We start from the raw sequence: 27,052 nt of genomic DNA on the forward strand, positions 1-27,052 counted from the left end.
TTTCGGTCGATCCGAACAAAGAGCAGACGCGATTATTGTTTCTGTGGGGAGTTTAATAAACGAAAACGACTCCGCAGCAGAACTCCGAATATTAAAGCCATAACAGTAAACCTTCCGTTTGTTGGAGTTATGGTAATGCGACCACTTCTCCAAAAAACTTCTAATAAAAAATTCCCCATCGCAGCTAACCTCCGTTTCGACCCCCTCGATTTCCCCTTTTTGCACCGAACAAAATTCTTCGATTTTACCCTTTTCGAAATGACTCACATCCAGATCTGATCGATACCGATACCGTGTTATTTTTGATTCACCTATGCATAATCTAGATTAAATTCCTTTTTTATCTAGTGGTAAATAAACAAATAACTGACTCATAAAACACACTCAGACTTTCGGCAGATTACCTTTGTCAAAAAAAATGTGTCAGTTATGTAGGTGAGTAATTGTACAATTGGTCTAGTGCAAAAACACAAATGTCCGTTACGGTAAGAGCGGTTTGACAATTTGTGTGCCACTTACTGTACCATTTTGCGGTGCGTTGATAATGGTGGTACTGGTTGCGTGGGGAAAGTCCCCAAAAAACTGTTCGACAACGTGGCGAATAGCCAACCGTCTTAAGGGTATTGCCCTGGTAGTGGCGTCATTGAAAAAAATTACTTTGACGTCATTTCCGCCGAAATAAAACTAAATTAATTTTATTGTCGTATGAAACATATTGTGTGGAGACATACTTTGGTACTTGATCTGTCTCGGTCGCTGAAAAATTGACATCCGGGGTGTCGCAAGGATTCCGTTCGGTCCATCTTGATTAGGTTTTAACAAAACGAAAAATGCGGTTCTCGTGTTGCTCGGCACGACCTTCCGGCTCCCCTTTCCATTTCGTTGCAAGTTGAGAATTTTTCCAGTCGGATTCTCAAAATTCCGACTCGTCATTAGCATTTCACGAAAACTGCATGTTTTTCGCGTCGCAACTTTCACCGGTTCGTAACGTAACGATTTTCATGGGTATTTAAACACAATGAACCTGAAGGTGCCTTAAAACGGCGAAGAACTCGAAATTTCTGACAATTGTCGTAATTTTATTGTTTATCGCATTGCGAAACCGTTTCGTAATTTCGATCGGTTCCATTGTCTCGAAATTCGGTATTATTTTGACATCGAACGCCAGATTCGAACACCTCTTCGTAAGTCCCGAGACCGCCTCCTCGCATTTACCGGGAGCACCGAGCAGAACGCCCCATTTCACTCATGCCAGACTGCACCGGTACAGAGTTTCTTGCTAACCGACTTCTTCTCGAAAAAACGACAAGCGAATTTTCAAGGACTCGTTTGGCGGTTTTCCGGTGATTTCGCGAAGTTTCCCAACGCCGAGTGTCAAGAGGCTTGGCAATTGTGATGATGGTGCTGATAATGTGCTGTGTTTTGTGTCATCGCCGCAGGATTGAGAAACCAGCGACCCCGAGCGCGATAAGAAGAGTTTTGTTCGGAAAGAAAGGCGAAATGTTGAGATTTCGTGTCCCCTCCACGTCTAGTAATGATGGTGATCCACCTGTCTGCACAGGAAGCGTGCGAGGACGGGCCGATGGTTATCCCATGAACCTTTCATGGTTCGTGGTCGCCTTAAAAGAAAAGCTCCGCCGTCGAATTCCCGGTTTCCCGATGCGGAGGCGTATGCCTCATGGAAGCAATTATAATAATATCATTGTCGTCTAATGGAGTCAATGAACTAGCGCCGGCGACGAAGCCGTAGGTATAATGAGCACCTGGTGAATGTTGTGGGTCTTCTCCGCAGCCACTACGCATCACCCAACGGTTTTTTGCTTTCCATAATTGCTCTTTCCATAATTAAAAACGAGATTAATTAGCACCAACCAAAATGTCGTGTTTGGCTGATGGATGACGACCAAGATTGGAATTAGTCGAAGGAATTCGCCCCAACAATGAAGAGTTGCTGCTTGTGCGACTGTTTATATAACTGTTGTGTTGATTGTTAATAATGTAAAAAAGAAAACTTAGACTTTCCTGTATGTATTTAATTAAATTAACATTAATTTAATTAGCATTCAAGGTCAACGGTACCCGCCCCACATGATGACTATCGAACAATAATTTATTGTCGATTGTTGTTTTTTCGATCGATTTCGAATTCTGCGTGTGTCGTTCGATTTTATTTTTATCGGGAGCAGTGCTGTTCATTTTTGAAAAGGTTACACTAACCCACACTCTTTGCGAATTTGCAGACGGGGCGCCCACGCCCGATGGAAATTCAAGATTTATCAATTCAAATGTCTCTTTGACGATATTTTAAACGGTAGAAACTCGCCGGTCAGATGTTCCTAAATCTGCGGTGAAAATTCCACCGGGACTTAGTCACCACCCGAAAAATGTTAATCGTGTGATGTGAGCAGTCGGGAACACAAAGAAAAGATAAAGCAAACTCGGTCAAGGTGGAAGGGCGCCGGTGATAAAGCCACGTGAAGGTGGGAAAAGGCAGCCGGGACTTGATAAAGGTGATAACTCGGAGGGGGCATAAATCAGAACGCTGATAACAAATTTATTGCATCTCGAAGAGTAAATAGTCGTCGTGTGTAGTGCAAATGCGTGAGTGGCGTAAAATCTTGTCATTTTTGGAAACGAGAGGAGTTGTTTCCGTTTGAGCAAATCTGGGGAATTCGTATCGAAGCGCAGTACCGGAACAAATTTGGGACTGGGTCAAAATGTAAGTGTTATGAGAATAAAGAAAGAGTCAAAGTTGAGAACTGAAGAAAATTTTGGTCCAAACGTGAGACAACTGGACAAGCTAAAAGAACACGACCAGTTTCACAAGTCTCGATCAAGTTTCGGAAAAAATGTGTCTCTTTTCCCGGTATGGGAGTATCTAATGGAGGTGTTAATTCCATTAGACCCCAAAAACATTCCGACGCCCAAAAATCGTGACTTCGTAGAACCAGAATTCATCAAGCCGATTAACTTGATCAAAGAGAGAGTGACTAACGCTCCACCCACACCCTCTGCTGCACAATTTCCACGACCACTTGTTTTCAATGCACCGCGAGTGTCGCTTCGTGGTTAAATGTCTTCGTCATCCGCGGCTTCCATATCGGTTTTGGCTCCTGTTCCGGTGATCGAAACCATCCGAATACCACGCGCCGGTAAAGGAAATCGTTGTTTGCGCCACACTCGTTACCATATCGTTTTGGTGGTCGTGAAAATTTTCGACTGGGAAAATTCGCCTCGGACCCCGGGGCTTTTCACCGAGCGGAATGCGGCGATAACGGAATCGACTCGTTTTTGATGTTCGGATGCAAGAGTCCATGCAATCACCAACAAGTCGGTCAAACCGCGCGTGATCACCTGTGCTATGGCCGTATGGACGGATGAATGGAGACGGTGCCATGGCCCTGACCCCCATCGCTCCCAATTGGAAATTTCTGTTGGGCCGAAAGAGTTCAAGGGCGCTAATTGCGCACCAGATAACGAATCATCCGTTATGGCGATGGGTGTGTCTTGGGACACTCGGCGAAACACAATGACAGCAAAAAGAGAAAATCCTATGGGACCGAGATAAAGTGCGGCATTGTTGTCGAAAAATTACAAGCGGATTTGCATATTATCTGCGGGCTTTCGCAAGAGAACGAGCGAATTTCGTGGGCCCTGCGACAACGAAAAAGCGAGCTTGGGCCTTCGGGCCGTTTTGATAACGGCCCACACCGTTAAACATTCGAGTTCTCTTGACGAACAAGTGGTTCGGGTCGAATTCGATTGACCGAAACGCTACTCGCCGTTTGTTATTGACCGAATTGGTTTGATTTCCGGTGTCTACCTCCCGATAAAGGGATCGATCGGGTTCACGTGAGATTGCGATTTGCAATTTCCTTGAAATTTCGAGCGACGTGCCACAAGGTTGCAGCGTTCTGCACCGCATCGTGTTAAATCGACGAAAAAATCGAAGCGATAGTTTCGGTACGTTTTATGCCTTTCAATCTAACGAAGTTTTTCGGTTTCGGTTGCCGGGAACAACTGAATATTGTTACGTTATCAACTTTGCAGATTAAAGTGTGCACCGGATAAACACCAAAAAATCAATAACTCTCAGGGTCGTCTTTAGATTGGGTGTTTAAAAAGTGGTCTTTGTTATGCAGCAGATAGGTACAATAATCTTGGCAACTAAATCTCTATGTGTCGGGTCTTTTTCACTATTTTGTCAAACATGCTTACACATTTAAGATTAGCAATCAGTTTATCTCTTTAGTGCATTTAACTGTAAGAACTTAAGAAGTAGTCTAATTAGTTAAAACTGGTTTTTTGAACTTTAGGTGCTTCTACGTCAACAAGCTGCTCTAAATATGCATTGAAAAAATATTTTTGCGGTGAAAACGTAATAGTAGTTTAAGATTCTCTATTACTAGAGAACCAACAACGTTATAAAATATTTTAAGTACTGAAGACACGTGACTGAGTCTACTTTGAAAAAAAATGCAAGTTAATGGTCAAATAAAAAAAATCTCGTTTATTTTTCTTTGTATTTATCTTATTTATACATTACATACTTTCTACAGGTGAGTTATTAACTTATTTTTGTATAATTGGTGCAACTCTCAATTTCAAGATTTTCTCGGTAATATCTAATTATCATAATCATTTACAGGATGTTGTATAAAAACAGAATATGCCTCGGGGTCTCCATAGATCGTTTCAAAAGATATTGACGACTAAGTTAACTAATTAGATGCAGATAGATGTTCAGGCAATAGTGATTCTTAGAAACTTTGTGATATTGTTTACCATAACACCATAACAAAACTCAAGAATGACGTAATAATAATAATGCTTTTAGTTTTAGTATGAGTTTTAAAAATGTAATTATAATACTGCAGTATTATTAATAGTATATTATTTGACGAGCGAATAATGCCTATCAAAATCCACGAGGGTGAAAGTTAAAAAACGAGCCGCAGGCGAGTTTTTTAATCACCAGACGTACGACTTTTTTTCATAAAACACTTAACTTACAAATTTTTTAAGATCTGTGACTTATGATAAATCGCAAGTGACTTATAATAAGTCACGGGTGTAATTTATGACTAGCATAATGTATCTATATGTAGTTACGTAAATAATAAACGTATTATTTAATGGTCGTAGATAAATATCTTTTTTTTTTCTAAGATGCAAAGACAGCTAATAATTTTTCTTTGGGACGGCAAGGATTAAACATGTCGTTTTTTTTAAGGGAATTCTTGGATATTCTGATATGCGAAAATTATATTATAAAATACATTCGTTGAAGTAATGCGTTTTTTATTCTGATTCTCTGTAATTGTTTTAATTTTTTTCCTTTGCAGTTGTCTATTGATCATTACACATTTTAAATTGACAGTTACTGATATGTTTTGCATAACCAGTGTTATTTCCTTTTGCCAAGTAGTTGCTAATTAGGATTATTATCTGCAGAAGTTGCACAAAAAGCAGAATATGCCGTAGGGTCATCATTGATCACTACAAAATAAAATTATGTTGGCACCAAAGTTGACAGATCAGATGCACTTAAAATATGTAAATTTTTGTAAATAACAATCCACTCATACATTTTTAAAACAAAATATTAAAAACAAAAACAAATGCATGAATTCAGCCAAGAAGTTACGTTTTGTTTTTCGTAAATAACTTTTGATTGTATGTATCTCGATCATCTGGTAGAGATATTTTCATATTTGATGGCGGAAACAAAAGACTGAGAAATGTCACAAATTTGTGTTGTCAGTGTCAAATTTCTCAAAGACGTTCGTGATTTCGACAAAATTTGTAATCCGTTTGATTATAGGAGAATAACTTTTCCTTTTGAACCACTGACAAAAATTGGTTTCCTTTGAATTTATTTTTTCAATCAATTTAGCGAAAGTTTAAATTTACCTAGACATTCCTTTTTACGGCGTTTATGACAAATTTGACACTGACAATACATTTTTGTCACATTCTTCAGTCTTTTGTTTCCGCCACCAAATATGAAAATAACTACCTCTACCTACATGAGAAAGAGAGAAATTTAATGAACTGAAAAGTCATTTATAGTCAAGTAATAATTTTTCCGTTGACCGCTTGTTAATTTCAATATTAATTAATTATTTCGTCTAAAATATAGTGTATTAATGGACCTAATGAATACACTATTTTTGACGTTTTGATGATATTTTGATGCATAAACAACCCTCGAACATGCATTGTTTGCACTTACCAACACTGCAGCAGGTAGTGCAGCAGGGTTTTCTATATTTTATAGCTCCATAACTGCACAATTACGAATTCACTTTTTCAAAAGCCGACCTTTTTGGTTAGGTATAATTCGCATGTCATATTTTTCAAAGGTAACTAGGTTTTCTTAGCAACCGTGATTTTTACGTGAAATTGACTATGAATGGAGTTGACGTCTTCCGACACTCTTTATGGAAAAATGAATAGAAAGTGTTGAAAAATTTAAAAATGGCCTACCCTGAGAACAAAAAAAGGATGAAGGTATTTTATAAGGTTTCATCTTTATCGAAATTGGTTTTGATTTGGCTAATTTGAGATTTTGTCACAAAAAAAAGTTTGCGGTCAACGAACATTTTTTGTAATCAACTCGTTTGTTAATGGCCGATTAATAATCTCAACTATTAAAGGCACTCACTCGCTACACTCGTTCGTGCTTTAAACAGTTTCGATTATTAATCGCCTTCATTAACAAACTAGTTTATTAAATATCTATTAAATACATAATTTGCTTTGACTGGAGTTTTAACAACCTACGTCTTTAAGTTACATATTTTGCAATTTAATGTAATTTAATTGCAACATTAACAATGTGTTACCTGTTGCTTGATGTTGAGGAGTAGAGATCTGAATTTTTGCACAATCGTGGAGCTTCAAGAGATGCACTTTTCAGGTACTAAAAGTTGTAAACCCAGTCAACTACGACCTCGCGAAGAGATATCGAAAAAAGTTGTTAGGAAAAGATATCCAGAATGCAATTTTAACCTTATCTGCCAAGTTTCAACGCAAAATTCGCATTTTTTTAATATGTGCTATATAATTTTGATTTTCATTTTTGAATAGTGACGTGGAACGAAAGAAATTGTCAAAGATAAATAAAAAGCAAAGAAATGATTTATTCTTTATTCGATTATTTCCTTCATATGTTTAGTAACCAATTGCGTGACAAATATTGACCAATCAAAACGAGAAAACAAAAAATAACCCGATAAAATTTCTCTAAAATGCACACTGTGCAATAATCGGATAAAAAATGTCGGTACCTGATTTTTTTTATTTTAATAAATTATTTTGAATTAAAAGGATTGGAAATAATGCGTTTGTTTTCATTCTATCCAGGAAATAATCAGCCGTATACTCCTCGTGCAAAATTTTAATATCGGCAAATTTTTTGCTAATGAACTCAAAGATCCATAAATTATTCGGTCAGAAGACCAATTATTATCAAATAAAAGCCCTCGACTTCGTCTCGTGCTCTTATTTGATAATAATTGGTCTTCTGACCTCATTTATGGATGTTTTCGTTCATTAGCAAAAAATTTTCCGATAAAAAATTTTGCACTTGGGATATAATATGTGAGAAAAAATTGGAACAATTACGAACAAGCAAAAACGGTATTGAAACAATAACTACTGAAAATTACTGAAAAATCAGAGTACGAATTTGAGTTGAAAGAAAATTAGATTCTGGACAACTTTTTATAGTGACTCCTTTCGATGTTTTTAACGTGAGAAAAGATATCAAGATTAGTTTTGAGGGTCGCAGTAGGCCAACTTGACAACAATACAGTATACGTGAAAAGATACACCTCGCGAAGTTATCATAAGTCATCTGTCTTCATTTTAAATGCGACACACTGTATAAAACAAGTTCTCACGTGCGAGAGGATCAAATAATTTTTATTTTGTAGGAGATACCAAGAGTTGAGTGATATGTATTACTTATTAATGTAATATACGTAGAACAAGAATATTCGAGAAAAAATTGTTATAAAATGTGAAAAATGAATATTTACTCGTAATTAATGTTTATTAAGCAGTTCACATTTTAAATTGTCATTGATCTGTTTTGCATAAGTAGTGTTGTCATTTTCTTAGTGTTTTCTAATTATCATAATTATTTGCAGGATCTTGCACAAAAAGCAGAACATGCAGCAGGGTCATTATTGATCATTTCAAAAACTATTTATGGAGAATGAAACATTCACAATTCAGTTTTTTTTTACTTTGGTAATTTCCTTCGTGATTTTTTTTTAAGTTTAATTTTTTACAAAAACTGATTATTATTATTTGTTCTGCTCTTGTGGTATTAATTTTTTATCACAGTGAGTATTACACAATCGCTTTTAAATTAAAATTCATAAGTATTTAATGATTATGAATTAATTTTGGTATACATAGTATAATATGTATCTATAATCAGGTACAGTTAGGGACACGGAATTTCGAGCATCATTTTTCTGTCATTTCAAAAAATTGCGATATAAATCACTCTTTATTGTCAACGTGACATTTAAAAGTCGAATTTTGAAATTTATTTTCTGTTCACGTCAATCGCATGTCAATCATTGAGGTTAATAATGTAAAACCTATTTTACATTTTTTTGACAGTATATTGACAGTGATGCCCGAAATTCCGTGTCTCAAACTGTACATTTTTGAAAACATGCCAGTTCTATCAAATCTATCCGATTTTTCAATCTGGTGGTCCTCGCATGTCTCTAATTATACTTATAGCAATTTCTTTTTTTTTTTTTTTATTTGAAATTGTTACCCATGTGTGAAAAATTAGATCTCTCCCCACAACATGACTTCTTAAATCGTAGACTTAGTCAGAGTCACTAATCCACTTCATTCATCTTTCTTCCAGATCACAATGTAGATAGCTTAAGAAAGAGATGTGTAATGATTGTATGTCATTACACATCTCTTTTTTAAATCCTGGAAGCTTTGGAGTCTATTTTCATTAATGATTTGTCTTATTTGTTAATTGTTAAATTTTCATCAGACACATTCATCGTGATGCTGCTCAATTTCAGTCTGATCTCGAAAAATTCCAATCTTCGCATGTCAGTAATAAACTTAAACCTATTATCTCCAAGTATAAAATAATATCTTTGTGTAGTAAAAGAGATTAATCCATTTAAAACATTGTTAATAACGTTTAGCATTGTAAAAGTTCTGGAGGTTTATTATGTCAAAAAATTTCATTCACTGCCCACCCAATATTGTGGCGTTTGAAGTCTTCTTGTTAGTTAATTCCTTGAAATTATGTAAGTCCTTTGTTTTATTGGAGTTGAAGTGTGCATCAATTAGAAAGTCTCTTTAAACAATTTTCAAAATTCAAAAACTTCAATAAATTGTGGGTCGATTCGCTAAAATCTTCTTAAACTTGTTTATCTCTCACGGATGACTTTCAAATTTTTGCGTTAATTTTATTACATAGCATTCGGTATTAGGGTAATATCAATAACGAAAAATGTCCTCGAGTTTCCTTTACGTTGAGGCCGAAGTAGTTCAAAGACGTCAAGATTTCAATCATTTCGCAATTTTCATTTGATCGGATTTTGCAAGTGCAACTGCTCTTTAACTCGTTTGTGCGTTTCAACGATCATTTTAAGATTCATTTTCGTTTATTGTCTCGTTTCTCCCGCGACTTAGAAATCGCGACCTTCCCATCGTCGCCCATCGTAAATCCTCAACTTTCTGATCGTTCATTGTTTTCAGGTGATTCGTCCCCCGCAATCGAAATGGGATCTGAATCGAACACCATCACCCCCATCCGATGCCAGATGACGTCGTCGGCCGCCGTCCGTCGTGAAGAATGCGCGCCAGCGAAAAAAAACCCGTGGGATTGATGTTTGGCGTCGTTTTTTCGTCTTGGTGACGGTACGACTGACGTCACCCGTTCGACAAGAAAAAAAATCGTTCGAGTGTATTTGTTCGTTCGAAAAAGAAATATATGCGCGAAGTGGACGCTGTCAAGTTGAGGTGCGCAGGCTACGAGCCGCCTCGCAATGGTACGGTGGCGCCATCGTGCGGTGTCATGACGGAGTGGGACCAGATGTTCGTGAGTTCGCTGGCCAGACCACCGGCATGCAGATCCCTGCAAGACCTCCAAGTCATCTATTACGGCCTCAGCGGATTGGAGGCGCTGCAGACGCTGAGGGACTCGGCGCTGCGGGCCCTATGCAAGGTCGTGCGCTACGAGAAGCACCAAGCTAACGACGTTTTGTACTAGTAAGTGCATCTTCAGTACCAAAAAAAAAAATTGTCACGACAGCACTGACCTTTGGACTCCTCAAATGATGCGACCTCTTCTCAAATTGTAGCGAATAATTTTGTTGTAGCACGGGGGAGCTTTCGACATGCTGGTACATCCTCCTGTCCGGCTCCGTCTTCATCGACGGTTCCATGTTCTTGCCCCGGTCCAGGTGAGTCAGCAGATAACGCAAAAGTGCACTTTTTCACTTATTTGCCCCGCCTGCGAGTCGTTTCTGTTTCGATAATTAATGCCAGAGTGACCCACGCACTCGTGTCCATCCGAAAAGGGTAACAGAAAAGTGCTGTGTGTTCTATAAAATCCTTGATATTTGTGACGAAAAGTAGGACGAAAACAAAGGAAACTATGTTAGGCAATGGTTAGTTCGGTGTGCAATTTGCGAAGCGGAGGAATTCGCGTTTTGGTCGGACAGGTGGTCTAATGAAAGTTGAAACTTTACGTTTTATTTATACAGGTACCTACACGATAATAAATAATTATCTGTGTGAACTTTTTTATATTGTCACGTTGCATTGCAAAGTAGCGCCCAACCTTTTCTCTCTTATCGATGTAACGTGCGACAAATAGATCGTAAAATTCAGTTTGTTGAAAACATGCAATTAACACATTTAATTTTGGTAATGTCATAATTGTATTTGTCCACTGTTATCGCGTAACGTTTGCTCAATTAGAATTCAAATAGAAAATGTAACGACGCGCACAATGAGCACTAAATTTTATGTTTGCTGTGTTAACCAACTTATTACTACAGAATAAAAAATACAGGGTGTTTCTGAAATACGTGTGTTAATTTTAACCAGTAGAAGAACGCGCCAAATCATGGAACTTTTCTCTATAACATTTTTACGAAAAAGCAATACAAATTGATTTAAAATTTGGAATAAATTAACCATCAAAGTGTATACCCGCCTATGTGTAAGGGTGAAAATTTTCTGTTGTGATAGAAACAGAGCTTTGTTAAAAAGTTCCATTGTTATAGAAAAAAATAAATAATCAAAATTTAGATTCTCATGGTTACAAAAAATAGAAACTACCTAGTTAATCACACAAAACGACTCGTTTGGTAAAAATTGTGGGGCAAAAAATCTTGGAATACTTTTACGAATTTTACAAAATGTTATAGAGAAAAGTTTCATAAATTGGCGAGATCTTTCATTGGTTAAAATTAACACACGTATTTCAGAAACACCCTGTATATATTCACAAATAGTTACTAAACGTCTTTCGATTTTTTGAATACTTTTTTAATCATGCGCCAATACATAGGTATAGTTTTCCCATTTATAATTTGGTTTTACTACCAGTCCTGTTGTAAGGGTGTTAAATACCCCGACAATAGGCAACTACCGCCATAAATCTTAGGACTGTAAAAGAAGGTCTGTTGTCTGACCAGGTTACAATATCTTCACTATCGCCAAAACCACAACCCCAGCCCCTAATAATTACAATTGCACTGCCATAAAACCAAATTATAAATGGGAAAACTATACATTCAGAATTTTGCAAGTTTGTCGCATGTTTTGTCCTCGCTGTAAAATAAAAACTGACATTGAATTCCTGAAAAAAAGATTGCATTGCAAAACTTTGCATTCCAACATTGACCGATCTCAGTTTATTTTTACCTCAATTCAACCATACCTTTTCTCCGACACTGTTGATTCTTGAACCTGAAACAAGATTGACCGTAACAGAACTTCTCATTTTACATGTGTAATTTTCATTGAACTCCATGGCTTCCCTACAGTGTCAGTGTTTTTTTAAAGTTACGTCAGAGATTGTTCGAAGCGATCGATAAAATCAAATATTTAATTACTTTTTTCTCAAGACTCTGGAAGAGCATCTGAACAGACTGGTATCGATTCGGATGAAAACGTTCCACCGGAACATTGTTACCCAAGGTTACTGTTCAGGCTTGAGACAGAAGGGGAAGTGTGCAGGAGGGTAGTTTGGTCGAACTGGGCTTTATTTAAGGTTTATTAATAGTACTCTATTATTATCAGTTTCTGGAGTTCGGTTATAATGTGAAACAACAATGTAATCTAATCGATCGACTTAAGAACAAGACCGAGCATCTAGTAATGAAATATTCGAAAGGGAACAAATTTGAACTGCACAGTTTTAAAATATGTATTTTGTGTGGCGGTAGTGTCGATCAGTTTTGAACAAAAATGATGGTTGCGCCGATGAAACCCGTTTCGAGACCCCAATCTCCGATCTAAAAGTGTCCGACACGTTTCAAAATAATCGTTTCGACCCCCAACTTGGGGCGATGCGCCCTAGTCAACAAACAAAACCAGCTGTCTTCAAAACAGTGTGTCCACCTTCGAAGCGACACGAATCCACTTTCCTCAACACTATTTTGGGACTTGGTTGCTTAACATCTTGTAGGATGAACCGAATTTAATTGCGGCTCTCGTAATCACCTCGTAACAGGACGGAATTTGAGACGAGTTATTTATTTGACACACGACAATTAATCGGGCGAGATAGGAAAGTGCTATTTGGAACGAACATTCTACTTTTTTCCACGGACATTTGCAAATTTTAAACATTTCAACGATTCGAACGCTGTAAAAAATCATCTCCTTCCAACGTGTCAAGAACGACTGGATGTTCTTGCGCAACGACTCGTTCGGATCGAGCACAAAAAATACGCGTTTTCCACAAAAATAATGCGTTCCATGACAATGCACGTTTCAATCGATGAAGTTTTGCCGGAAGGCTCATCTGTCACGTTTCGTTTATTTTTAGATTTATTGCAGTGTTTGCCGTGATAAGTGTCCGGGATTGATTCCGTAGTGCGACATCACTTCGAGAGTTTAATTAGCCATCCACTCTGGAAAATTTTGGAGTGTGCGGACACATTACGCCGAGTCACGTCTGAGCTCGATTCGCACAACCCTGAGAGCAAACGTCAAAAATGACATTCGGATTCGGTACGCTTTGATCGCACAATTCACGCTGAAATACGTGCAATTTCAGCAACTTTTACGGTAATGACACCACACGAAAGCTGTGTCGATGGAACGGGGGCGAATGACGCACGTTATCATTAGAAGTGATACGATTTCAACCCACTTCCTCTGTTTTTATTCGTCGAAATGTGTTTCTTCACCCACTTTTCCGGCTATCAGGATTACACCCCGGGCTCGTGGCCCGTCTCCTGGGAAGTGTTCAAGGTCTCGTTGCGATAGTCGGCCTCCGGCTGTCACCTAGTGGCACCGGTGCATGTGCATGCCGATAAAAAGAGTGATATTCCACCGCACTCGTAACAAATTGGCGCTCACCTGCTTTACGACCACGACTCTTAATCAATCTCGGCAAGAATCTTGTAAACGACGCACCTATGATTAAAAAAAAACAAAGGAAATAAATTAGAGTGACAGGTGGAGGAAAACAAGCCTACTCGATGCCATAAACTAAAATTTTTAAAGGTGGCAGTGCTGCATGCAGCCTTAGACGAGGTTGTCTAAGCGTGCAGCGGAGTCTAGTGGGTGGCTGCAATATTTAATTTATTAAAATGCGTTCCTGGTTGGGACGAAAAAATCTAAGAGCCGTGCACGTTTTGGGTTCACTGCACATCCAATTTGACAAACGAAATTGTTTTACGACTTCTGGGAGTGACGGTTCATTCGGACACGGACGAACCAGACCCGTTCGGCCACGTTCGGCCCAGTAAAAATGCACACATTTCACACGTTAATCGCTCAAATTTATTTTCCAAGCTTGTCGTGCACCGTAGACCTAATTTGTCGACGAACTCCTCCAATTTTGTTGTAAATTTGTCGTTTGTCGTCATTTCCGACTCGTCCGACCATTTCCGATTTTGTGTTCTCGTGTTTGTCGCATTCCCCGCGGTGGCGCTGCCGTCGCCGATCTGACCGCCTGAGAATTTCGTTCCCGTCAGAGTTGTTTGTTGCACGTTTGTTTGGAGTAGGTTTGGTCCGGAGCCGCCTCCGGATGTGTGTTTTTGGTTAGAATTTTCACCGAGTATAGTTTCGATGTGGTATTGTTCGCAACGTCCGTGTTTCGTGTGTGACTCTGCGTTGTGAATGTGAACACAGTTGGCGACGATATTTCGTGGGAAACAGTTGAAATTTTTCTACCTACACCTCTCGTTTTGTTCAGTGTTTTCGGCCAGTGCACGTTGTTTATGGATTATTTTGGATAGTAGCGGCTCAGGAGTTTCCACAATGGGTAAAGAAACTTGTTTTCGTTATGAACGCGGTTCTTGTGGAATTCCAAATTTGACAGCTCAAAGTCGAAACAATAGAAATAGGTGACTGCGATGCCATCGCCGTGCTGGAGGTGTGCTCTGGCAGATCAACGCTAATTTTATGTAAATGACGAGACTAAGAAATAATCACGTGCGATCATCTCTCGGTCGCGTATTTGCTCGTTAATTAACACTTTGTCATCAGCCTCGCCCGGTTTTTGTTTTTTTCTGCTCCACGATTAACAATAATTATGGTCGATTTGGAAATTGAGGAGAGCGAAACGGCGACCTTCACAATCGACTGCTATTATTCTTCGTGCCGTTCACGATAAACAATAATTATTATTAATGTCAACAGAAGTTTGCGTCAGATCCCAGTGGTCCACGGTTTCGTGTCGAAACGTCAAAATCGACACTGTGTCAATTGTCACATTTGACACACGTCAACAACAAGATGGTGACCTCAAAATTTCCGTGTTACGCGTGGTGTACTGAAAGGGTCACGTTTTTTCGAACGCTCCGCTACGATTCGGTTTGGAAATTTTATCGTTTCGCAAAGATAGGGGAAGTCCTTATCCGAACGTTGTCTTCAATGAAACTGGAGAAGAGGAAGCGCGAGATCGAGATAACGGCCTAGTCGAGAGATAAGAAGTGTCCATAACGATGGAGAGCACATTGTTATCACTTCTGCTGGCCTTATTTTCACTGGAAGGGATCACGATTAGATCTTTTATTGGCGGAGGGATCTTCGCATTGCCATCATACAGGTGTCTTCGATCGAAACCATCACCACAGTGCACTGTCGATACTTTTATTCTCGGGTTCCAGGACACAACGCTGCAGACATTTTCTCCGTAATAATGTGAAATTCGACGATTATCTCGGCCTCACTTGTCTATCGCTCTAGACAACACAATACCTGCTTGTCACAGTCTACAATCGTCTTTCCAAGGGTGCCGTTTTTCAATTTCCGGCGATCACGGAGCCCGAAGGGGGCCCCAGCTCGGCCGAATGAGTCACCGCTTCATCCCTCACTTCCTTATGTTGCGTTACGGGCCCCCGTCACCTGTCGCTCTCCCTCGTTGTTGCGTTCACTTGGCGTAAATACCGCCGACAGTTCACGTGGGATCTTACGAAATTAGTCGTCGAGCGGCGGTGGTAATTAATTTTATTAGTTTTAATTGCATGGTGCATACGTCGCAATGCTCGATAGTCGAGGTGTCTTGACCCCCGAGTGCACGCAGACACACAAACAATTCCAAAGATGTATTGGAAAGTAGGCGCTTCCTCTTCGACGACACACTTTTGTCGTCCGTCAGCCGCTTCTTCGTCACAACGTATCCATCAGCGGTGACGTCACGTTTGGGTATCTGTCACACAGATTTTGTCGCTTAATGATGGCATCGACGGCCGCTTCCTTCCGCCGGCACTCGAGTAAACAAGACGGAATAAAAATGCGTGTCGGTGTTGTTGTTACAAAACGCAATGACTCTCGTCATGCTGAGACTGTTGGTATTCTGGCAGCGTTCGCTTGTTCTGTGAACTTTGCGCGCTTTCGCAGCATAACAATTGCAAAAACAATCCGGTTCGAAGGACCACATTTTCGAGAGGAATTTCTCGCTGTTCTGGTTCGGTCAGTCAGCTCTGTCGATTCGACAATAAAGAGAAACGCGAAAGTTTTATGTAAATATTAGTCGATAAATGTCAGAAGGAAAAGATGGACCGGATTTATTGATCGATTCAAAGGAAAGTTTTTCGTGTGATATATTAAACATCATCGCGCTGCCAATCGACGGAAGCTTCCAACGTAAAAACGAAGGCCGTTCTTTGATCGTAAACATTGGTCTTTGTTTATGGTGGAGTGACGTCGGTTTGCCATCTGGAGCGGAAGTGTCATCCGCAGGATGGATTCTGGATGCAGAATTTTAGCGAAATCGTACGAGAAGAGCGAACGTTTCGACAATCGATGCACACATAACAGTTTGTCGCGGAATAGATCGTGATCCAACAGTACTTCCACGACACGCTCCGATTAGTTCTAACGTTCGATGGGTGCAAAAAAGATAAGGAAAGCAAGAGTCGAAGAGGGGAAGGAAACGGAAACTGTGCAATCCGAGAATCGGACGCTTTTTAGTATTATTGCATCGTATTTGGTTTTTTCTGGAATCCGTTGCCATTACCTTTTCGGCTTCGATCCAGCTCGTCCGTCACCGCCTTTCCAGTAACCATAAATCGCCTCCGTAATTGGCTTTCTCCGGTGCAGCGGTAGTGTTCACTTGTCTTGATCGCCTAATTAGAAAAGCGGACATTTCGCATTGTCACAGTTTCCAGTTTCTCCCATAAAGCTGGCGAATTAGTCATTTCCGGTCGGATTTTCCCGAATCCCGAAGTTTCCCCTCGAAAATAAAGAGTGATGGATGAGGCGAGGGTGAGACCCCTCGGCTTGTTGATATCTACACCTACGGTTTCCGTTGACGTCGCGCCATCCCCCGCATACATATCGACGAAAAATGTATCTGCGACGTCGACGTCTTTGTGACTTGATTCGATTACTGTGGCGCATTATCCGGCTCCGATGGTGAATTATTAATAGTCAATAACGCTTGATTGGAGGCGATGTGGTTCTTCCACGCCCTTGCGTTTTTAGGGGACAGTCGAACGGTGGTTTTACGCGATGCGCATAAACTCGATGAAAATGATATACGTAATGCCACACCCGGTTCACATACAAAAGAGGTGTTTGCTTAAGGAAAAAAATGCGGACGGGATGAAAGTGGGTTCGATAAAATCTCGGATAAGCCGAATTGAGCCCTTTCGAAGCAAGTGGGCGCAGTTGACATACAATAATGTGCGGGATAGGCTGGTGCTGTAGCTCGATGTTGACCTTAACAACCCTTCGGGTAGGAAGTCTGCGACAATATTAGTTCAACGATGAAATTTTATTGCCTGACTACCACCTCGAGGACCGAACTACGAAACTAATGTCGTCAGAATTCTGCAATTGCACCTCTACGTCATTACATAACTCGTATATAGGAGTTTGTTCAATAGACACGAACAAATTGGAGAAGTTAAATTGCGAGTGGTGTAGACACGAAGCGTCCGACGTGAATAGGAATTGGTCGTAATTATTCAACTTCTAACTCGCGTGGAGTTGCAAAATTGTCCTGGAAGCACACGCAGAATGCGGAGGAGCTCGTCGGGACTAGATTTTTTGAGACAATGATCGATGGAGTTGCTCGTACGGTGAATTTTTTCTCTAATTACGTTCCCATCAGAGTGGTAATGACCGTGCAGACCTCGTGCTGTAGAGCTGTCAGGCCGTACGTCTCAACTGATGCTTTTAATTACCGCATTCCGTTTTGTTACCGAAAGATCGTCAAAAACGGTGTTCACGAGAAGATTCAAAGACTCTCCGTGGAATCGAAGAACTTCCGTCATTTCCGGTCGAACACCGCACAGCGCACGAACTCCAGATGGGAGGCGAGCCTCACCGTGCTTCCAAATTTAAATCCTCTCGACATTTCTGGTTTCGAGTCGGAATTCGCAGAGGTTCGCCACGTCTGCGCCCATATCCCCAGGTGGATTTTTTGCCGACTCTAATTTGAATACCGAACGCAAATTACATATTAGGTGTTCAATTTATAGCGATTACAGAGATTATACAACTTTTTTTCAAACACATTCACTCGAACTGACACGGTATCAAAACAACCTTCAAAAGCAGACGTTTATCCAAGAGGAGCGGATAAAAAGTCTTATATAATGGATACGTTTCCGGAAATACTTGGGGTGTGGAAGACAGGTTCGTTACAAATTTTCAACTGACGGCGAATCATGAAGAAAAAACAGTTTGGCGAGAAAGCGCTTCCTGCGTGTTCGTTAAAAAGCTTAATTGTTATGTAAGTAATCTCCATCTAATTACATGAGAAAATGCAGCTTTCACTCCGAGATAACTGATTTATGATTCGCCGAGAGGTGACCTAAAACGGCTCGGTCTTGTGCGAAGTTCAATCCGAAGAGGCGACCAACGGTGATGAATGACTGGATAACAATACGGCCGCTTTCTTTCTCATGTCATTCAGCGTACAGCAATTAGCGAGACTGTTGACTGGTGGACCGAAAATGGTGAAAACCGATCACCGCCGCAAGGCCAACGGAAGGTTGCTCACTGATTGTAGGTGGTAGAGAGATTCGATTCAGAGAGACCCATCCCCATTACGATCTTTTTAATCTGATAAACCTGTACGGGCACGACCCACTCTCGCGGCACGATCAATTCCAAGCGAGACGAAGAAGAGGTGCGAGCGGGAGGAGGACGGAGACGATAGGAACCGAGAGACGAAACTGTTTTGGTAATTACAAGTAAACGAAGAGAGTCGACCTCTTCCGTGTCGTTCCCACCGTCAGCGATTAGGAATCGGGAGGCGAGGGTGCCAACGACAAGTGACCCCTTGGATGGATGCGGCCCAGGACACGCCACCGGTTCGTGTCATGAACAGATCCAAGGCTGAGTTGTAGAGATGTTCCTTTTTCTGGGAAGGTGAAATTGTCGAGAGAAAACGAGCCAAAGAAGGTGCGGTTCCCTCTCTGGCACCGCTGTTCTAATTCGGTGGTGAAAAATGCCAAACAAAGAGGATCGCGAGGCGAGTTCGATCGGAATGAGTTGGGCCGGGGCCGATTTATGGGGCTATTATTATAGTTCGATGGCCCGCATTCAACTGTCGATTCGCAGATAGCGTAAATAAACAAATACACTCACGTTTCTCTAAACTTTTTCAGATGGTTCGCCAGACTCCCGGAGCACACGTTACGTCTATTGTTTATGGCGGTTTCGAGAAACGTAGCGTGATCGCTGTGAAACGATTTTGACGACAACAAAGAAGACAAGAGCGAACCGGAGAAATTTGTTTGGACATGTACAGGCGACACCTGTCAATATAGGACCAGGCTGCACCTAGTCAAGTGATATCAAGAAAATTGCGAAAAAGGGCAAATAAAGTTTAAAGCAAACAGATATCCGATCAAATTTAGCAGTACATATTTTGCACGTATAAGCAGAAATAATAAATATTGACGTAATGACGTGGTAGCTGTGGAATTACGGCGCCATTTTTATTCGGAGAAACCGCGAATTAACAAAAACCATCAAAGTATGAAATCACTGACAAGACTCGAGATAATAAAATAATAAAAATCCGGGTGTCGCATCTGTTTCATATCTAAGTACCGTACAAGTGCAGTGACCTGAATGCCGTGTGCTGGTACCATCCCGGCTGATTGAGCCGTAAGTCGAGACGATTCATTAAAGAACAGACAAATTCGAATGGTGTAACAACAGTGCGAGTCCGACGTTTCGTAGGTGTTGCAGGAAATGATTCACGCTCTGTGGACAAGGCTAGGAATAATCCTCGACCGTTCCGGTTTTCTGAAAAGAGTCTCCCTTTTGCATCACAATTCGGAACGATTCTCACGAAAATTAGATCACGGCCGGATAACGCCCATCCTCCCTGCATTAATAACGAAGCTTCCGCGCGCTAAATTATCTATGATGGGACCGAATTAATTTTCACGGTCGACGGAGAAGGCCGCGTGGAATATTTCTGCCAAAAAAGTCGACCCCCGCGATCCGAATCGAAAAGCTGACACGACGGAACATCCACATTCCTTTCTGTTTCGACACAAGAAGTGCATTCGAAAATGACCGGGTGCACGCTGCCTTTCTAGGTCACCGTTTTGAAAATTGCCGCTTTCTAAAAATGACCGAGTCGGACGCATTTCCACTTCGCCTAATTGGAGAGATGTTTGTTCAGGTGAAATGTCGAAACGAAGGTGTTGCCGAAGGAAAGTCACGAACAATGTCGTTTTTTCATATTGTTGGTGGTCATTTGAGTGAAAACTCGGCTTGGCCAAGAGCTTGTTGCGTCGCGTGCGCAAGGATATACCGTGCGAGCCAGTTAAAATGGGTGAAATGACGGTTTCACGCGGGCCCCCAACCGTGGAAATTTCATGTCAGGAAGACAAAGCGACTGTCGTGTCCGAACGGGTGGGAATGCGTCGGTGGAGTTGGCCCGAATGGTCGGTCAAGACAGGAAAACAAACGCATTCTTCGGCGTTTAAAGGTCCAGCCGCAAGGGCGGATTCAAATTGCGGTCACGGTCTCTTACCGCAAGCATTCATTGTACATTTTCTGTATAAATTTGCTTAAATTTGGATCTCATTGCCGGAGTCGGACGCTGCGTTTTGTGCGCCCAACCAGCACTTGCAATTTTCTTGAAAGTAATCCCATCAGTTGATATTTACAATAGATGTTTGTAGAAATCGATAAAGACACTCCGTTCAAATGGAAGTAGTCTCGAGTTTACCCCGTGTGTATTTTTCTTATCAGGACAAAAAAAGTTGTCGGAGTAACCGTCAAACAAAGCTGATTGGCTGCGGTTATAATTCGCAACGAGACTTTACCAACGACCACTTTTATCCAGGTCATACTGTATATTATAAGCGTAGCCTAAATAGAAAAAATCTAAACCGATTCTATTGATGCAACGAAATTAGGACGTCCCACTTACAAAATCCACCGATCGACGAATAAAAATTGCTTCCCGCTAATTTAAACAAGAAACGCACAAATACCATTCGTGAAGTGTCAAAGTGATCTTCGGGGACGGGCCCATCTTATTAATATCTCGCAGTAAGGGAGAATTCTATTATTATTGACACAATTCCGGCGTGCCATCGCGTTCGCCTCGAATTAAAATCTCGACCTGATCAATACTCGGACACTGAATTGAACAATTTTGAAAATTTTCCCGCCTTAGTTACTCATCGTCTTTAATCATCGTGAATCACTGGGAGATGTCTCCATGTTATCGTACCGGAAAAGGTTTTTTTTTTGACGTCACAGTGTCGTGTCATACGTGCCGTCACAAAGCGGATGTAAGTCCATCCGAATGTGGAGATAAAGGAAGCGTAGTTTTTATCAGTTTTGTACCAAAATAAGGAAAAGAACAACAAGAGGTTGGACGTCGAGCAAGTGAATGAGTTCAACACCTGAGGTGGTGTCGGTGAAGGAAATGGACAAGAAGCGCAAAGAGAATATTAAAGAAGGAAGCGATGAAAGAGGGCATTGGCGCTGGTGCGAGTGCACAACAAGAGTGGAGAAAGAGAAAACAAAATTCAAACCACGCAAAAGAACAAAAGAGATTAATGTACAGCTGAAGGAGTGGAAGATAAAATCTGGCAATTAAGAGTGATTGCAACAGATTTTTCGATTGTTTTTAGTTTCGTGCGGTCGGAGCAAGTGTTTTCTTTCTGCGGTGTATATTTTAGGGGTGCGTCCTCGATTTTTTCCTATTTTATCGATCGCGGATGCCCCGCTCGGTTCGGACACGAGTTTTAGGGTTGCACCGACGACGTCGATTTATTCGCCAACAATCTCGGCTCCAAAGCCGTTTTATGTGAGGGTTACGTGGCCGCACCACTTGACTCTAATTGGATAACTAAAACGGGGAGGTTGAAAACTCCAGAGACAAGGGGTGGCCGATCGGAACGTCGACTAATTAAACGGCTTTCATTGCCTCTTTACCAAATTGGGACTGTGAAATAACGTTACGGCACAGATTGCTAATTAAACGAGAGATCTGGATGGGGGTGGGTCAAAAATGACCCGTGCCGCTCGGGGCAGATTGTTGAGCGTATTTTTATAACGGAGGTTTATCTCGAGCGAGCAATTTAAAAAATCTATCAAGAAGCTAATAATTACCGCCAGGTATAATCGCCACAAATAATAAAAAATCATTATTGCCGATCGCCGGGTAATTATTGTTTACGTAAAAACTAGTTTGGCGGTTGCGTAATCTTTCGGAAAGCACCTGTGGAACAACTTTTGCTTTTCGAATGTGCGGCCAGATAGAGATTTAGCGTTTGTTATCGGCGAGGCGAGTGGCCCAGGATTAAAAATAAACTATCGGGGATCCACCCACCTGAAGGTTCTGTACGTGTGGGCCAAAGAGTTGAATTATTTTTGCGAATTAGTCTCGTTCTTGGATGATTCCAGAATCGTTCGATAAGGGTCGCACCTTTTCTCTGGACTCGTCCATCTTCTCCACCGTCTCGGTGTCATCCCCTCAACTAAATCATCAATTATTCTTTCAGTTTCGGCAAGAGAACAGGGGGCAGCGCTCGCCGACAGAACGTCTGTTTCGTCCTCGAACCGTCAGAGATGATCGTGGTAAGTACAACCCTCGGTGCTCGTTAAATAACGAAAATAATTGAGCACACTTTCCTGCACTCCCTAATTGCGACCGTTTGTTTTGGTGGCGTCGGCGTGAAGCAGAGCGTTCCCCGTTTTCTAAAATTATTATATCATTTCCTTCCTCGATTGGCTAATTAGCGGAATAATTCGCAACGTCGGTACCGCGAACGCTGTTTCTCTTCATAATAACATCATCGTTGAGTAATTGACATTTTGTAGGGACTATTGTTTGGAGATGTTGTCTTATCGTCTTTCGCCGAGAAGAATGTGGCCGTGGCGCCGACCGTTTCCATGATAACACTCGAGTGACTAAGCGGACGCATTATTTTCAGATCGAGTATGCAAATCTCGAAGAAGATCAAATTCGCGTTTTGGACCGGGGGCGGAGCCCTATTGGATTGATTGATAAAAAAATCGTTTCGATTAATTGGTCGAGTCCAAAGAGAAGAGTCACCGCTTTTGTAAAAATTGCAAACGAGTAGAACAAATAACTTCTTGTTTCTGGACTGGAGCCAGTGGCGAATTCCGGCTCATATCTTGGGGGAGATCTCCCCCGGATTTACTATTTTAAGCCGGCAATTTGAAATTGTCTGCAGTGATTAAGTGTCCACTCGTGTGCATAATTGGGCGTCGGTCCGGCTGTCTCTTTCTTCGCTGTTTTTGCCCGTTATGGCTGATGAGACGCGCGTCTTTGGCGTTTTAATCGCCTGTTTGCTTCGTAAATTCGTGGTAAATAACAGAGTCCTCCGCAAGACCTCACCTTATTCGCACCTTCAGATTAACTCGGTTCCGTGTAAAAAGTCAACAGGAATGCAGAAGCTTGGGGTTTCTTGTTCTGGCCGGCAGCCAACGGCTTTTGTGAATCCTTACAGTTTCTTTTTCTCGAACGGCTTGGATTTAAAGCTGAAATATCGCATTTAATTTGTCTTGATTTGTTTTCTTTGAGAGAACCGGAGTTGTTTGTGCGTGTTGTTTAAAAGCGTGTTCTGGTCTGCGTTTTTTAATAACGCGACGTTATCACGGGCCGATCTAATGGACCCATAAAACTTAATTGTGGTTGTTTCGTGTACTCGCTCACCATGCAACACTGTTTACGACTTGGATAACTACTAAATTCCTCGTTGTTCTAAATTATTCGAAAATTGGGTTAAAATAAAGTTTTGTTTACGACGGACGCTCGGATCGTAACATAATTTCACGCAGTCGGAAAATTTAGATATCGAACGCCCATTCCGCTTCTGAGGGAACTCATTTTACCATCTCCTCTAATCAGTAGTGGCAAACGATTAATGTTTGTAACGCAATTCCGATGACGCCAGTCGACGACACGAGTGGGCAGCAATTATCGACACGATCTAAAAGCGTCTCCTTCCATTATTTTAATTTTTTCTTGTGGAAGGACACGGTCGACGGTATTCTTTTCCCATTAGGAACAAAATCCATACCTGTCCGAGTGCTTTTGTTCGACACATCGGCCAATTACCGTGCAATCCGCACCACCGACACAGTTGTTTGTCAAGGGGGCGGCGTCGCTTAGCAACCCATGATGAACTGCCTGTAACCTTCGACCTTTTGCTCCATATAACACGGTCACGACCTGTTTGAATCAGACGTTATCCAAGTACTACACGATTTTACAATAGAGAAAAGGGGTGTGACCTCCAAAAACACCGTGATAATCCCTTAGATCACAACAGTTTGTACTTTTGAAGATGTAAACGCCATCTTCCGGTTGGGTTTTCGTGTTTTCCTCGGGTACAGGTTGTTGTTGTCCGTTATTTATAGCATTTCTTCCTGGAACGACGTTAAAAAAAAATCATGAGTACTACTGCAGGAAGAGACATTTCCGCCACGCGCTTTCGGCGGTTTGGTTTAATTAAAATAAATCGTGATCCAATTCAGTGTGGCGTTTTAATCGAACCGAGTCGGAAAATCGGGGTGAGAACGAGCGAAAGTTAATCCGCGTTCTCGAACAGATTCGCAGATTCCTGGAATAAAATCTATCTGACTAGACGCGTTGAATCGTGGAAAATTCGTTGTTTATCGGAGGTTCACGTGGGACGCTTTTATCTCGACCGGAAGGAAACGACGAACGAAGAAAAAAGGTCGCGACGGCCAGAAGCTGGGATGTTTCGGCGAGTGTCGGATTGAAAGGGTGAAAATGTTGAAACACGCGGTGCGAGTTGGGGAAACGTTTCGGGAAAGGCGGGTCTCGACGGTGACTCTGCGGAGGTCGACCCATCACACGTTAGAAAACGCGAAAATAAAGCGGAGAACGAGGTGGAAGACGCTGTCGTGGCCGAATTCGAGCAGCAGCTTCGAGGTAGTCGCGCGGAGGGAGTGCGTCGGGGGTGAGGATCGAGACTCAAGCAGTTTTCTTGTTCCAGATCGATTATCCGGACATCGAGCAAAGTAGAAGAGTACAAAATTCGCCACTAATGGATCATCCGCAGCATCGCGGCATCAACATCATGCTAGATCAGGCGGTGAGTACTTTTCGAATTTTGTCGATTGCGATTCTGATCGGATTTGTTCAGTATGCCCAAAACATGATGAGGCCGAGTCTTTATCACAAGTGCAGTCGAGGTTCTCACTCTTCGGACACGAGTTCGGCCTACAGCGGCTCAGACACGATGGCCTCAAACCACTCGGAACTCGACGGAGACGACATCGATTTCACCGGGTTAGTGGAGAGCATAGTCGACAGCGACGAAGAAGACGACCTGGGGGAGAGCATGGACGTGAGTCGCAAAATCAAAACGTCGACCCCTTGTTTTATTAAATTTTCACGCAGAGTCTGACAGTCCGGGATCGGGTCCGCGACTGTCTCGAAAGAACTGAAAACCGCACCGAAGATGAAATCGAGATGTTGCTGGAGTTCATCCAGCACCTGAAGGCCTTCACCAACATGACGCTGGCTGTGAGAAGGAAACTGTGTTCTGCCATGAGGATCGTGACCATCGACAAAGCCGGGACGGAAGTGTTGAGCGACGGAGAAGAACTCGACTCTTGGGCGGTGGTGGTGAACGGCTGCATGGAAGTCTTGGTACCCGGGGAAGAGAGTCAGACCCTCACCGTAGGCGACGGCTACGGAGTTTCGCCCGTTTTGGAGAAACAGTACCACAAAGGAGTTCTCATCACCAAGTGTGACGACTGTCAGTTTGTTTTCATCCTGCAGGAAGACTACCACAGGTGGGTCTCGACGACCTCCCGCAAGGTGTTCTTTCTACTTGGGTCGTCGTTTTCAGGATCATGCTGGAAGGCGAGAACAACATTCACCGTCAAGAGGAAAACGGCAAAATCGTGATGGTGACGGAGTCGCGGGGTTCCAGCAGCGTGGTCATCAGAGCGAAACCCGAACGGTTGATGCTCCAGTTGATCGAAGAAAACTCTCTCACCGACCCCACCTACGTCGAGGACTTCCTCTTGACCCACCGCACCTTCATCTCCAGCCCCCTCCACGTGGCGAACCAGCTGCTGGAGTGGTTCAAAAATCCGGCGGTCCGCGACAGGGTCACCCGAGTGGTGCTCCTCTGGGTCAACAATCATTTCACCGACTTCGAGACCGACCCGGACATGATCGATTTCCTCGAAATTTTCGAGCAAGGCCTGGAAAACGAGAAAATGAGCGGACAATTGAGGCTGCTGAACATCGCGTGTGCGGCGAAAGCGCGCCTCAGGAACGTCGTCTTGGCCAGGTCGAGTCGAGACGAGCCGCTCAACTTCCAGATTTTAGGGGGGTACGAGAGGAATTTCGGCATCTTCATTTCGAAAGTGGACAAAAAGACGAAGGCCGAGGATGTCGGATTGAAGCGAGGCGATCAAATTATAGAGGTTCGTATGACGAGGTCCGGGTGGAAATTGGTGGTGACGAAAAAGTTGTTACAGGTGAACGGTCAGAGTTTCGAACACGTGAGTCACGCACGGGCGTTGGAGATTCTGAGGGGGACGACGCACCTGAGCATCACGGTCAAATCGAATCTGTTGCATTTTAAAGAGATGTTGAACACTCCGGACAACTCGCCGAGACCGAGAAGTCGCAAAGTCTCGGAAATTTCCAAGCTGCAGCCGGACCCGAGGGCGAGGCTGTCCAGCGTGGACGGCAATCTGATCCTCAGTAACGAATCTCCATGTTCGCAACCTGTGACCATCGGAAGCCCCCAAAAAGAAAACAAGAAGTCCAGCTTTATGACGCTGGGGCCGAAAAGGCGGTTGCAGAAAGCCCTAATGAAGATGAACATTTTGCCCAAGAACATCATCAAGTATAGTT

At 42.1% G+C, this 27,052-nt stretch overlaps 1 protein-coding gene across 16 annotated transcripts in view; it reads left to right on the plus strand.

Moving 5' to 3' along the window:
• PDZ-GEF (PDZ domain-containing guanine nucleotide exchange factor) overlaps window positions 1–27,052 on the plus strand; it is a 34,420-nt gene that overhangs the window by 992 nt on the left and 6,376 nt on the right. For 12 of the 16 annotated variants that reach the window (XM_069048390.1, XM_069048413.1, XM_069048423.1 and 9 more), the window contains exons 2-9: window positions 9,757–10,269; window positions 10,380–10,463; window positions 22,683–22,758; window positions 25,170–25,268; window positions 25,320–25,523; window positions 25,577–25,974; window positions 26,031–26,616; window positions 26,671–27,044. In XM_069048390.1, coding sequence (XP_068904491.1) covers window positions 9,992–10,269; window positions 10,380–10,463; window positions 22,683–22,758; window positions 25,170–25,268; window positions 25,320–25,523; window positions 25,577–25,974; window positions 26,031–26,616; window positions 26,671–27,044 — 2,099 coding nt within the window. In that variant the 5' untranslated portion in view covers window positions 9,757–9,991. Of the gene's footprint in view, window positions 1–2,563; window positions 2,720–9,756; window positions 10,270–10,379; window positions 10,464–14,203; window positions 14,510–18,729; window positions 19,014–22,682; window positions 22,759–24,886; window positions 25,106–25,169; window positions 25,269–25,319; window positions 25,524–25,576; window positions 25,975–26,030; window positions 26,617–26,670; window positions 27,045–27,052 lie in introns of those variants that run through there. The other 4 variants (XM_069048382.1, XM_069048479.1, XM_069048474.1 and 1 more) reach the window with 4 other exon arrangements.

The sequence above is a fragment of the Tenebrio molitor genome, chromosome 1, assembly GCF_963966145.1.
Source record: "Tenebrio molitor chromosome 1, icTenMoli1.1, whole genome shotgun sequence".
NCBI classification, from domain to species: Eukaryota; Metazoa; Arthropoda; class Insecta; order Coleoptera; family Tenebrionidae; genus Tenebrio; species Tenebrio molitor.